General features: G+C 45.4%; 1 protein-coding gene across 2 annotated transcripts in view; it reads right to left on the minus strand.

Annotated features, from left to right (window-relative positions):
* Nucleotides 1-15167, minus strand: part of PARVB (parvin beta) — a 52625-nt gene that overhangs the window by 36262 nt on the left and 1196 nt on the right. The window contains exon 1 of one of the 2 annotated variants that reach the window (XM_066319593.1): nt 4651-4781. The exons of the other annotated variant lie outside the window; for it this stretch is intronic. Coding sequence (XP_066175690.1) covers nt 4651 — 1 coding nt within the window. The 5' untranslated portion in view covers nt 4652-4781. Of the gene's footprint in view, nt 1-4650; nt 4782-15167 lie in introns of those variants that run through there. 2 annotated transcript variants of the gene reach the window in all.

Consider the following 15167-nt stretch of genomic DNA (forward strand, 5'->3'; position numbering starts at 1 on the left):
AGAAAGTCACCTGCACCTGCTGGTGAAGGCATAGCTGGGTTTCCACAGCCTAGCCCAAGGGACACGCAGGGTCACAGAGGCACCTGCACTCAGAAACACGGATTTTCCAGGGCATTCCCCACACCTGCAGCACTCCAGAAGCCTCTCATGCTGTGCTAGAACAATTCTGAGGACTTTTTCCCTGTTCACTGCCCCCAGTGTCCACTATCACTGCTGAACAAAGAAACAGGAACAGGAAACGGAGCCACAATGCTGGAAAGAAAAGAGAACCCACAAAGAAGCAGATAGAGGTACTTAATAATCAGGATGGAGCAACACGTACATTTCTGAGAACCTAATAGGTATTTTAATGCGAATTTACAACAAAGAATGGCTTTCAGCCCATGCCTTCACAAACCCAAAGGTACTGTAAAAGATTATGGATATTAAAAGTTTGGCAAGTGCCAGCCTTCTCAGCTTTGTACCAGCAGCAATGGCTTTGCTGTGAGGTTTATACCAGAGCTGTCCATGCAAAAGGCACTGACTGGCAGAGCAGAGCTGTGCTTGCACAAGTTATAGTCATGGTAGGTCCCACATGAGATATTACTGCTCCTTGCCTGCCCAGCCACAGGGCTCCTTCTTTTTCCCTTCCCACAGGGAACAGCTTCCCCTGAGGTGATGGCACATGTCTTTTGCCCCCTACTCGATGCTGGTGTGAAAGCACCTGATTCCATTTCAGAGGCCAGTCACAGCAAACCTGCAGCAGGGGAAAGCAGGAAGGCATAGGACATAGAGAACAGGCTGAAGGAGCATGGCTTAGTCCAGGCTGGCTTTCAGCAGAAACCCTAAACTGGAAATTTAAATTCTCATGTAAAAGGTCACTTCTCTACTGGTCCCCAGGAAAACACCAAGGGTTCCTGGCAGCCCTGCAATATTTTGACAATCTCCTGGCAGTGTTAGCAGTCAACATGATTAAGTCACATTGGAAGCTGTGCTGGCCTTTCAAACCAATTAACAGAATGAGCAGATCACACACACAGGGAATACAGCACTACAGCTGTGAGCCAGGCAGGCTGTCACATTACAGGTAAACTGCACACAGCACTAGCAATTAGCTGCAGAAAGTTGGAAGTGCCACCAGAGCTGTCAAGGATTTCTCAAAAGCCAGGAGATAGCCTTTAAAGTCAGCAGGAACACTATAAAAAGATGTCCCACCTCTCTCCTTTTCAAAAGGAAGAGTAAACTGATATCGACAGCTTTCTACCTTCACTCTTAATTTCAGTGTCATTTTAAAAGGCATCAACAACAGCACAGGTCACTTCAGTCTTTGCCATTCACAGCCTTGTTATTAAAAAAACTAACCACAAGCCAGTGCATCTTACAAAAACAGATGGAAAATGCTACTTAATTTTAGCTCTGGTTATTTCTGACTGCAAGGCTGAATCCCACCTCACAGAAAGCAGCAGCTGTTGTGACACTGATCCCGGGGTTCCTGTGCTTTCCTTTGCATTCAGCCCATTCAGCCCAGCTGGCTCAGCAGTGCTGCCTGACCACAACTTTTACATTATGCATTTCCATCTCATGATTCAATCCTAACTTTGGAAGCTCTCAGGCTGCTTTGATGCCCTTGGCTCCACTGCAGATGATTCTTTCAGGTAATTTTGTCCTCTCTGCCGGGAGCAGCACACAAACAGCAAACGTGCAACACCCACCTCAAAATGCACAAGAAACCCCCTTCCTGCCCCCAAACTCTCATTGCTTCCCCAGTTTCCTTCTTCTCACCAGAGACAAAACTGTGACCAGCTGCACTTTTTCAGACAGTGACTCACCTGCCTGCATTCATATCCTTATAGTCCAGATCACCACGTGCAAGATAGAAAAAATAGAAAGCAAAATAGAAGCCCATATTCAAGACCATTCTTAGCCCTTTCAGAGCAGTGACACAACTCCCATTCACTCATATCTTAGAGAATGTGGATACAGGGCAGATCCCCCTGGTTAAGCAGCAAACCCTTGCACAAAAGGTCAAGTATCAGCCAGAGCTCCTGCTTTCCATGGGAGAGGTCAGATCAGAGGGCAACAAGTCCCTGAAGCCTCTGCAGTGCCAGCCTCTTGACTTGCTCCTCTCCCCATCACAGACTAACACAGGCAGCCATGCCCACAACTCACTTTCCATCTGACAGCTAGAACTCTTACAAAAAGTTCTCTTCGAAACCACAAGCTTTCTAGGCCCATTTAACAAAAGGCAGCTTTGCTAAATCTCCCATTTTTCTACGAAAAGCTGATAAACTGAAAGGTTTCAGAACCAGGCCCAAAGATGCTGCTACACTGCACTCTATTCTACAGACAAACCACACAGAGCTCAGATTACAGATCACTGCACATTTACAAAAGGGCCTGAGATCTTTTCATAGGGACTGCGGGAGAAAAACAAAGTGGCCATTAACTATAACAGAGAATTAATAATCCCAGGCACATCAAAGGCAAAGACTTGACCAAATCCACATAAAGGCACCGAATCAAGGGACTGCATTCAAAGCAGAACTACAGTAATAAAGCGTATTATTTATATGCCTCAGCAGGCAAGGCACTCACAACAGCCAGACTCCAGTACATAAAGAAATGGAAAGGTGTAAAAGAAAAGGGAAAAGCAAAGCCAAACGCAACTTTTAGAAAAGGGCTGTATTAACACTTTTGGTTTAGTTGCAAAGATCAGGCCATACTTGCCTAAACAGATATGTTAAAATTTACATAGGTAAGTGACTGTGACTCTGTGACTGCCAGAACAAAGATCTCCCCTTTATTTTTGCCAATGGTAAAACACATATCTAGCACAGTAACAGTATATTCAACACTTGAGCCAGCTGGAAATGCTTATAAGAAGTTTGGGCTTTGTTTTGTTTGCAAGGGTGAAATACTGCTTTTGTATTTTCACAAATAAGAATGTTCTTATCTTTCTAGGGAGTTTCTCTGGGGGGTGTCTGTGAAAAGAGGATTTCCATTTTTTTGGTGGTGTTACGTTGCTCTCTTCATCAGGCAGGGATCCACTGTGGCAAAGAGGCACTCAGACTTCATCGTGAGCCCCACCTGCCAATTATTCCTTCCTTTTTGCGGGCATTACTGGTTCTAGAAGCCACATTATGTCACAGAGTGGGGAAACTCTGTGTTTAAGAACTAGCCAGATAAGAAAGGGAAAAAAAATAAAGTTAATTTTCACTGTGTAGACACACAAACATTAATGCTGGGCAAAATTAATTAAAAGAGCCAAACAAAACCTCAAACGAACAAACAAAACAACAACAACAAAACACTCCAGCCCCAGACAGCAGAAATACCAGTGTGGACAAGAATGGTGTTTTAAAACATTTGTAAAGTTACACTTAAAAAGATAATAAATGGACATCCTCAAGGATACAGAGCAGACAACTTGTACACTCCAAACCATGCACTTGATTTGTCCTGAATAGATTGCTTCAATCTCCAAGTTTTTTGACTGGGAAAAGCCAGGCAAGAACTGAAGCTTAAGAGAACCCTATAAGCAGCCAGGGAAAACTTCACTCCTTTCTCTGCACAAGAGTTCTACTTGAAAATGGGGAAAATGTACTCTTTCAGCCTCCCCCCAGGTATAATTCCCTCCCAACACAGAAAGGGTCATTTCTCCCCATGAAGTAATGATGGAGAGTTATGTTCTCCCAACGACACTCCTGAGCACCAGAACAACTTTTGGCAGAAAGAGGGATATGGAGTCAAATCTGACATATGAGAGCAGAGGGAAAGACAAAGTCTGGTAAGGAAAGGACTGAAGAAGATTTTTGGATTTGTGTCCACTCCCAGTAGAAAACAGTCAAGGCATTTTATATTTACTGCCATCAATTCTCCATGAAATGCTGTGTTCTCTTAGGAAGTCCTTAATGTTCTCAGGCTTTGGTGTACTCCTACAACCAAAGCTGATGGGCACAAGCAGATGAAGGAACAGCTCCTTCTCATCTAGGAACTCAGCCCAAGGTACCAAATGAAGCAGGTTGATTTCCACAAGATGCCAAGCACCAACAAGGCTCCTTTAGCCAAAAGCAACTTCAGAAACCAGAATCAACTCACTGCTTAGGGTATCCATATTTAATGGGTCCAGTGAAAGCAAACCACCGAGAGAGAGACAGCAGAAGCTGTCAGAAGCAGAGCTAACAGCACTATTCTGCAATAGAGACACCCAACCCATTCATTCAACTCTTGTCTTCTGCACCATGAAGAAGTCTGGGAGAAAACAGCACTTCAGTTTACAGCCTCCTACAAGCTCTACCTCTGGATCCCACACACACATTTAACCCTGCAAATTTTATCAAGCAGAACACTCAGCTTCAAGAAAAGTCACTACTGCAGCTCAGGCTAGCACATTTTACAAATGACTAGCTTTCCATTCCTCCACCAGCTTTCTTCCACCTCCTCCACATGGTTTGGCACTTCATTGGTAGGTAGGTACATTGATGAAGCCCCCTTAGTTATCCACCAAGCCAGTTTCACCTGCCTCAGCTTCCTGCTCTCCCCATATCCTTTGCACAGAGGGATGAAAAAGGCCACCACCACCACAAAGTAATCTACAGTGCAAATACGTGAACATTTTATCCTGCTTGTTCTTCTGGGCACGTCAAGAGAAGTACAGAGTAACAAACTCACTTCTGAAGGCACTGATGGCAGGTGAGCAGCAGCAGCAAGGCTCTGTCCTTCTGCAGGTGGCAGGACAGAGCTCGACAGCCAAACTCCAGGGGAATGGAAAGAAGGCTACAGATATGACTTGCACTTTAAAAAAAAAAAAAAAAAACAAACCACCACTATTGTGCTCATGCAACATCATTCTACAGGAAGAACAAGCCATGATAAATGGTTCTGCAGACCACAAAAACTGCACGTGCCCCATTGCTGCAGTTGCCCAAATGTCACTCAGAAAGACAAGAAAAACCCTGAAAAACACTTACGTGCAGCAACTCTACTTGCAACACACACATTGAGAGCTTGCTAATAAATACCAGAGGACCAGTGGAGGGACAGGCCATGCTCCAAACTAGAAGCTTGACCCTAAACACTCAACACACAGTTTTCGGTGTACCATATCCCGAGGTTGCTCATGCCCAGTTCTACCGTTATTGTGTCCTACCTGCACTCAGGGCAGTAAAGCAGTGTATTAAAACTGGGATGAAAGATCTGTGTAAGTAAATCCTACAAAATATAAGGGAGTTTTTCTCAGTGGTTTCCAGACATGTCATATGGGGGAAATAATTTTACTTGTTGCTTTGAGCACCAGAGGAGCCTGTGAAGACAAGCACTTCAGGGAAAACTACTACAAACCTCACAGCAAAAGCCTGGAACTCAGAGCCCACAGCCAGATAAAAGCCAGTCCACGAAGGGAAGGTACAGTGGCTGCCATAAAAGCATTTAGATGTTTAACTCTGCCAGGTTTAAGTAAGAAATAGCCCAAGTATTTCCTAATGGAGCTGCTGAAGACCATGTAGAAAGGGTGGAGCCCTTCAACTGACTTTCCAGTCCAGTCTCCCAAGCACAGCCCTCAAGGGATATCAAAATGCAACCATGAAACAAAGTCAGCCAAAGAATCAAACGAAAACAAGAAAACATCACATTTCACAAAGTATCAAAAAGACCTGCTGCTGTTTTTATTCATTCACTTAGCACACCAAAGTTTTGCAGGATTTGCATTTTTGGCTTTCTGTGGTCCCTTTCAAAGCCTTTGTACACCAGGCCCTGTGAGCTAGAAAAAGTGGTGCCTCAGTGGTGCTGGGCATCTTAAAGACTTTCAAGGTTTTCAAGTTCAGTTACAGGTCAGTCCCAAACCAGGGACCAGGACACATCCCAAGACATGGGACAAAGAGCCTATGCAATACAGGTGTAGCCATCACAATGTCTTCCCTCCTCTTCTTGCACCTGTTCTTACTCTGTCCATGACTGCAATGGATATGGAATCTTTCACATTCCCCAAACAGAATCATCTGGCCAGCTATGCTGCAACATGCTAAACCACCCAACCCCCTGAAACAATGATGCCCATCTCCTCTGCATTCAGCACAAAAGTGAAATTCCGCAGCTCAGATAGTCCCAAATTGTGTCTGCAGTCTTAGGAGAAACCTCTTACCAAACACTGGATCAACAGCAAATGAAGGACTCCACTGAGGATGCCTTCCACCAAGATTCTAGATAGTTTGGCCCCTACACCTAATGCCATTTACAGGAAGAAAAGTGCCTCACTAAAAGTTACAATTTCTTTTACCAGAAGGAAACAAATATACAACTTTCTCACTCAACTATACAGCAGAGTGAGGACACTAAGCCCAGTCCCTCTCATTTTCCCTTTACCACCTGTCTCTTTCCCTGACAAAGGACTCTCAAAAAACTCAGAGTAAAACTCAGAAACTAAGAAAACATGATCAGAGAAACCTTCCTTGGAAGGACATAAAAATTCAGGTTGAAGCTGGACTGTTGCTGCATTAGGTTAGGTCAGGAACAGCTGTTTCTTCCCTTCCACATGCAAAAACAAAACCCAACCACAGTTTGTGTGGTAGACAGCATCAGATCTGCTTTACAGGCAGCACATCTGGTTTGCTCCTGCACAGCAGGGCCATTCTGCAGCATCACATCCTGGACACAATTATAATCCAGTTTCCTAATGATAAGTCTCCATTACACAAGGTTATTCAATTACCCAATTTAATTACCTATCCTTCCAGTTGCAGAGAACCGTGAGGGAAGTAGCAGGAAGAACCAGGAGATCAATACCTGGCTCCAAGTCTGGTTAGGGTCTTGAATTTTGGGGTTTTTTGATCATGGACCAGTTTGCATGGCACAAAACCCTGTGGCAACAGATGGGATATATCTGTCTCATAGGGGGATAGAGCCTCTTGACAGGCAGCTCTGAAGGGCAAAGCGGTCCAGGAAGGCTGGACATTCTTCAGGAAAAGAATTTATAGTTTAGGATGACTACAAGGATGGCACCAGGTTATGCAAAGAGAAAATTAAGGGGGTTCAAGCCCAACTAGAACTTAATCTGGCTACTGCTATAAAGGACAATAAAAAATATTTCTACAAATGCATTAGCAGCAAAAGGAGTGCTAACAAAAATCTCCACCTTCTATTGGATGCAATGGGGACACATAATGAAAAAGGCTGAGGAAAAAGGCAGAGGTACTTAATGCCTTCTCTGCCTTAGTCTTTAGCAGTCAGTCTGATTGTTCTTCTTGTACCCAGCCTCTGAGCTGGAAGACAAGGACAGGGAGCAGATCAAATCCTGGAATCAGTTTTGCCCTCATGGCAGAAAAGATAATGAGTATGTCCAGAGAAGGGTCTCAAACACCAGGAGCAGCTGAGGGGGTCTCAGCCTGGAGAAAAGGAGGTTCAGGGGGGACTTTCTGGCTCTGCACAACCCCCTGACAGGAGGGGACTGACAGGTGTGGTGTCAGGGCCTGCTCCCAGGGACAAATGATGAAACAAAGAAATGGTCTCAGGTTGTGCCAGAGGAAGTTCAGGTTAGATATGAGGAAAAATGTCTTCACTGAAAGGGCTATCAACAGCCTGAACAGGTTCCCCAGGGAAGTGTTGGGGTCATCATTGCTGGAGGTACCTGCAAGACTTGTATATGGGACACCTGGGGTCATGATTTAGGGATGAACTTGGCAGTGCTGGGGGAAAAATTGGACTCGATCTTCTTTTGCAACTTCAGAATTCTAAGTAGAGCATCAAGATTCCTATCAGACCAAATTCTGTAGTGTTACCATGCCTAAATTTCCAGTGGAACCAATTCAGTGTAACAATACTGGGAGTCATACGTGGGGGGAAGGCGGCAAACAGAAATCTTGAGGTACAATTTCATAACCCTGTTCCTATGGGAGAATGTTGAGTGGAAAATGCAAGCAGTTACTTTTTCCTATCGTTTTTGAAGAAAACCCTGTCAATTCCACAAAGCCTCCAGATCAATCTGCTGCACTAGGCAAGCCAAAGAGTAAACAAAAGTATTTTATTTTAAAATTACAGAAGCGTCTGCATCTGTTTAATGGCACAAATGCATGCATCTGCCAAACAGACCTTGTGGAACAACACTTTCTGAGGATTACACATTCTTCTATTTAAAGACACTAAATAAGACATGACACCATGCCTCTATGCAGACATCTCCTCATACAGTTCTCAGTCTCCTTCCTTACTCCAAATAAACTGTGTATGCAACCATCCCACAGCTAATTAAAAATTAGCAGTAAGGCCATATGGTAGCTATAATGGAAAATACACTATTTGTTTTTTCAGTAGATTTCATTATGATTCAACCAAACAGTGAAAGAAGTACTAAAGAAGGAACCGGGATTCCAGGAGCCAGAACAGTTTGCTTGTTTTATAACCAACATGCAGCATACATTGAAAAGAGTTTTTATAAAAGTCTGTATCTGATTGCCAGACAGGTCTTGGGGATTATAAAAAAACCTTTTTTGACCTGGAGAAATAATCATTGAGAGGTAGAATTGAATTCCCAGTTTGCTCACCACCAGAAAAGCCAAAACCAGGATTTCATCCCATGGCCTCCCCTCTCAGCCTAAGGCCTCTGGAGAGAGAGGGCTCTGCAGAGAGTGCAAGGAAACAAGTGAGTGTACAGGATTTATAATTAGAAGCCTCATTGTTCCTCCAGGAGGAAGAGACAGTGATTTAAGGGCCTGGAGCATACAGACCCATGTGCTGCTAGGTGTGCATGTTCTCTCCACATCTGGTTTTCAGAGCAAGACTTCACCGGATTCAAATTACAAAAGACTGACACCACGTGTTTTCCATCATCCTGGTTCAGCCAAACTAGACATAAAACAAGAGAAGTCATGAATTTCAGGTTGCAGCTCTCTCCTTGGCCATCAGAAGAGTACAAATTAGGAAATCTATATCTGAGCACAATATGCTTCACCCTGGAGAGACCACTCGGCCACTGGCCAATTAGCTGTGCAACACATAGGTTTATATTCCCAATTCCCACCAGTGCTGTGCCCACTCCCAAAGGCAAACAGGGTTTGCTCACATCCAGCTGCTGGTTTAGCCTCTCTGCCCACAGCCTGCCCTGAGCAGAGCTCCAGCATCCAGGTTCAGGAGCTCCTCCTGAAGGCAGCCTGGCAGAATCCCTTAATAAGGAGTGCTGTACCACTGATCACATTCCATCATTCCCTTCCATCCTCATCCTCTTCACAACTCACACCTTCCTCAGCAGGGAAGAAGTGCTGATGCAGCCTATGACACCAACCAGAGACAGGTATGCTACAGCTACCACAGAATCACAGAATATCCTGAGCTGGAAGGGACACACAAAGCATCAAGGTCTAACTCTGGCTCTGCACAGACACCCCAACAATCCCACCCTGTGCCTGAGAGCATTGTCCAAACACTCCTGGAGCTCTGGCAGCCTTGGGGCTGTGACCATTCCCTGGGGAGCCTGTTCAGTGCCTGACATCCTCTGGGGGAAGGACCTTTCCTTATACCCACCCTAACCCTTCGCTGACACAGCTCCAGCCATTCCCTGGGTCCTGTCTCTGGTCACACAGAGCAGAGCTCAGGGCCTGCCCCTCTGCTGCCCCTAAAGTAGGTTTCCCTTCCTTGCCCACCTCCAGGTCTCCTGAAACCACTGAGAGGAGCTGGAGGGCTGCAAAGAGAACAAGACTCCAGGGTTGAGAAGGCACACACAGCTTCTCCTGCACCGCAGGAGTGACAAGGATCACAAAACGATGATGTTACAGGTGAGGCAGAAAACTCCTTCTCCTTGTGATACATGTCAGTGTCTCTGTATGGTCACATTCCCCTCTGAGACATCACATCCCAGGAACCCTGACAGAAACAACCTCAGGAATCTTGCAGGCTGAGATTTCTAGTGATGCCCGAGAGATTTGTACACTTGACTGGCTGCATTTGAAGGCTGACAGCGATTTGGCATGCAAATCTCACATGGGCAGCTCTAAAGTAGCAGCTCTGCTGGACTTCCACAGCTACAAACCTTGAATCTTCTCAGCTGTGACCACGAATCTTGTGTGCACAAGGTACAAACACCAAAGTTCCTTCCAGCTGAACAGCAAAGCTGTGACTGCTGAAACCCCGATTCCTTCAACCAGCAGACTCTGCCTGGCCCTGGGTTTGCCTCAGACCACATAAGCCTGGATCCCTCAGCAGCAAGCTGTTCTGACATGCTTTTGCAATGAAAAAAGCTTGCCAGCTAATCTCCCAACATCAAAGAACAACAATCCAAAGCTCAGAGCAGTGCATCGAAAGACTCCACCAGCTCTGTCTGTTTCCAGATCCGCTGGCCTGTAACCGTTCTTGGAGTACATAAAAAGGCATTTAGCACTATCATGCATAACTGTACTCTCTCTTCTGGACTGCCCTATTGGCAATGTGCGACCATTAGGATGTATTCATATTAATAAAGTGATCTAAATATCCCAACTCTTACCAACATGAGCACATAATCAGTAGGATTAATGTATTTATGATAATGCACTGCAGAAGAGAGACTGATGTCCATGCACAGATTCACCAGTGAGATCAATAGTCTCTCCTTCACGGAGACTTTCTGTGAATGTGGCTTTGCAGCTCCCCCCACTGCCATCAAGTCCATGTGCAGCTCTCCAACACATCAGAGTCTCACAGGGCTCATCCACACACTCCTTGGAAGAGACGCAACCAGATGCCCCCTTCTAAAAGTCTCTCCCCAGCTGTCATAATTCATAAATCCTTTAGAAGAAATTAAAATAGGTATGACTGAACTGAAATGAATGAAATGTAAGAAATTCCCATTTTTGACACAGTCTGTCATTTGTTAGGAAAGTTATGCTGTTTAAAATGTTATGCCAGTTGTAACCTGTCTGTTAAGAAAGTTATGCTGTTTGTACCAAAATTTGTACCCTCAAAACCTTATTCCAAGTTGTATACCCCCTCTAAAACCCCGGGTTCCCTTCCCCTTCCGTCGGGCTAGGCTGTCCCCATTCCCCACCAGCTCCTCGAACTGCTGGCCCTGCCTAATAGGAAAATCCAAGGACTTCCATGGTGCACCTCTCCAAAACCAAAGTGCAACAACTGCTCTGAAATAAGGGTAGACTTCAGGGAGAAAAGCACTGGAATTCTGGTTTTGGAAAACTGGAGGTGTTGATAACCACCCTGCTAAGGTTTTACAATGAAGCTTAACAGTATTCTTACGATGAATCTTATTTTAAAGATTGCAACTCTGGAAATAAAATGACTTGCAAACACTGGTTTTTCTTAAAGGAAGGCAAAGCATTCCCTCAACACTACTGAAGAGCTACAGAGCTCTTTTGTGTCTTGCTGCATCCTGTCTGGAAGAAAATTTGGAGCTGTAATTCCAAACTCTCTTGTCTCACCAGGAGACTGTGCCTAAAGCTGCACTGGGTGAACCACCCTAGCCTAAGTGCAGCTAGGAGGGAAATGTCAGGGTTATGATACTGTTAAAAGCACAATTCTTGTTCATGTAAAGTTCATTTCATTTGAGACATTGACACAAAATATATTCCCAGTACAGCGTTTGCCAGAATAGAGCACAGAACCCAGACCAGCACTGCTCTACCAAGAGTACAACCAGCCCTGGTCAGGCCTGAGCCCTTCAGGAGAAACAGCAATGAGGCTACAGAGGTTCCAACTGGAAATTTAGGTCTGTTTAAATCAGTGGTAGAAAGGATAATAAATCAAGGTTGAAATATGAGTCTGTGCATGTTTGCACAGCCTTTCTATATATACACACATATCTGGAACAGTATGTATCTTCAACATAACTACTACTACTGCAGAAAGGAACTGCAAATTCCTTTCTTAAAGAACAAGTAATTCTACTTAAGCAGCACTCATCGCATCTTCTGTGGGGATGTAGCGGCAGCAGAAGAACACCACAATGCACAGACACATTTCTCCAGCCAAGCATCCTCTTGGTCTGCAGCAAATGTACTTGTGTGAAGCAGGACAACAGAATCAGACTCCACACATTTTGTGTTTGTCTCTCCATCTGCCTAAAAATTCACTGCCATGTCGTGTGAATAGGAAAAGTAAATTAAGAAAGGAGTGAGACACCATCAGGACATCTCACAGTAACACCAATGCACAGATGCCAAGAACAACACTTCAGCCTCCCCTGATGTGCACAAAACTTTTTCCTTATTCAGCTCCTGTTGCAATAATCCTGCACTCTGCAGTGCTATCCTCTCTCTTTCACTCCCCTCTCCTACTGATTTCATCAGGCACAAATAAGTGGCACTTTTTCCACAACAGTTTTCTTACCCCTGTAGCTACCCTCAATCGTGTCACTGGGACACAGCACTAAGCAATTGATTCTGTTTCATTTCTCTCACTGGCTCCCCTACACTGGCTGTATACACACAGATACAATAATAGAAAGCTGATTTAGCCAAACACCTGCTGCCCTGATCTTCCACACAGTGTGTTATGACGAAAAGAAAACTAACTTTTGCAAGGAGGCTGGGAGTGAAGCTTGCAGTAAGCCCCCTCCTTTATTTCAGTACAGCAACATCACTGACAAACAGGAAAGGGCAGATTTTTTCAATTTCCTTTTGCAGATGAAGTTGAAATACAGCACTACCTGAAACAGTAACTTTTACAAAATCTGAAAACAAGCTAAGGAACAATCTGGCTTAAAAACCACATCCTCTATGGGCCCTGCCAACACCCCAACAGTTTTAAGGTATTTAAAGCAGATTTTAGAGCTCTTGAATGGGTGACATCTTGAAAGACCAAAATCACAGAATCATGGAATGGTCTGGGTTGGAAGGGACCTTAGAGCCCATCTCATTCTAATCCCCTGCCATGGTCAGGAACACCTTCCACTGTCCCAAGGTGCTCAGAGCCCCATCCAGCCTGGCCTGGAACACTGCCCAGGATGGGGCAGCCACAGCTGCGCTGGGAAACCTGTGCCAGGGCCTCACCACCCTCACAGGGAACAATTTCTTCCCAATATCCAAACCTCAGATACACCAAGACGGAGGCATGGAATAGTAAAGTCAGGCAAACATAGAGATTTGCAGATTTCCATGTGGCCTAAATGGGGGACAGGGAGAGAAGCAAAAACCAAAGCAGTCGCAGAGCACTGGAACTAACACATCCCACTTTTGTAAGGATGTGCATTATGACTGATTGCAAGATTAGGAAAACACATCTCCATCCATGACCTTTCCTGTCCTTTCTCTGGCCAAGTCCCTCCCCTGTGGGCTCTCCAGTACTAGCATGGTAGGGTTGAGCTCATCGGCTGGTCTTCCTGCTGCAGAGCTCCACTAAAATGTTCCTATACTCACTGGTGACCCATTTGGACATAGTCAGCAGGCATTATTAATCAGCAAGACATTTCTCCCTGGGGCATTTTTACCCAAACTAGGGGTTAAAAATATTCCTGGGAAGGAAAAGGAAGGGAGGAGCCAAACAGAAAGTGAGATCACTCACCCACCTTCCATAGGAAACCAGGGTAAAAATGGCTTCCCCACGAGCTGCTCTTTCTCTTGAGTCAAGGCTGCCTAAAAACCCTCTCCAAAAATACCTTGCAGCAAGTTTTGAAGTAATTAACAACAACAAAAATTAAATTTAGATGCTCTGGTTATCAGCTGTACATCATGGTTATTTACAACCTGCGATTAAAAATGAAAACCACAAATGAAAAACTTTTCAGCATCATTACAGGGAGTTTTGAACTGCATGGCTCAGGGGTTGTGCACAAAAAGGAAAAGCGTTTATATGAGTGGATTTTAGCTCTCACACAGACCCTGTTAGTCACTGTATGAGCACGGCTGGGACAGTGACAGTTGCAATACAAAGACAGTGACAGCAAGTAGAAGGTAAAAAAGAGCCCTTGGGCTGGAGCTTTTGGTGCCAATAGAGGCAGAGGAGGGAAGGATGATTTCAGGCTGTGGCAAATGAGCAGCCAGTATTCTCATCTGCCGTGGAGAGGGCAAGATTTACTTTGGGAAGATCGTTCTGACCTCTGCTGGTCCCCTCCGGCAAACCCGACAGAAACCTGGAGGGAGGCCAGGAATTCCCAAGGGCTGAGCACACGGGGGAACGGAGATGCATCTGCCCCTACCAACTCATTCAAGAGACGCCACTCAGATGAACTCTCAGCTTACTTCTGCTCCACACTCACTTAAAAAAAAATTCAGTTTCTAGCCCTGGAGCTGCCCAGGCCCTATCACGTTCCAGCCTCTCTCCCCCTGCTGCAGACCCCCAGCTCATGACCCTTGGCCCCCTCCCATTGCACAGCCATGGCTGGGACAGCCTCCAGTGGAGAGCTGCTCCACACAGGGAAAAAAGCCATTTCTCTTCACAACAAAGGCACTGGGCTGCCTGCAGCACCAGGGACTGTCACACCCATCAGTGGCTCCTCAGGCTTGCAGACAGTCCCATTTCAGACTGGAAGGAATACTCACACAAAAAGCTGCCCCTCGTGTTGCAGCTTCCTCCCCACCACACCAACAGAAGTGGGGCTGTGAGGCTTTGATGTGGTTCCCCACTAAGTACCAGGCACAGCGACCAAAAGAGGCCCTTCCATTGCCACAAGGAGCTGTGGCCACACAAGTGGGTAAAACCACAGGCAAACTCAGCAAAACCAGCCCGTGGCCACTGCTGAAAGTGGTCACCTCAAGAACACAGCACAGTGATGTTGAAATGCCTAAGAAGGGAAGCTGCCAACCTCTTTCAGCTCAGAAGACACCTTTGACATGCATTTTTTTTAGAGCACGTGCTTGGCCTCCCTGCCAGAGACGAGTTTTTTTCCAGCATCTTCCTTCGGAAGCAAATGAGATCATCTCAGGAAGGCACAACTGCTTCTGCTGCTCCTCAGCAGAACCACGTCAGGGAAGCTTGATTAAAAATAGATAAATAAAGGAAACGCCAATAAGCCACACCAGAACAGGCAGCAGAAGGGAAACAATTTCCTTGAACCAGGTTTCAAGTCCCAGTGTTGTGTTTTTAAGTATTAAAAAGCCATCTTCTGGATGCTGCTGGCAATTCACAGACTCAATATGGGCAAAACATGCTCAACAGCCAGCTGAAAGGAGGCTGAAACTTGAATTACATCTCTACCCCACACAGCAGGACAAAACCAAGGCCGGTTTTAACCAGCCATCCAGTCACAACTGTGTTAAGCCATAGGACGAGGACACAGA

Source organism: Sylvia atricapilla, chromosome 5, assembly GCF_009819655.1.
Source record: "Sylvia atricapilla isolate bSylAtr1 chromosome 5, bSylAtr1.pri, whole genome shotgun sequence".
NCBI lineage: Eukaryota > Metazoa > Chordata > Aves > Passeriformes > Sylviidae > Sylvia > Sylvia atricapilla.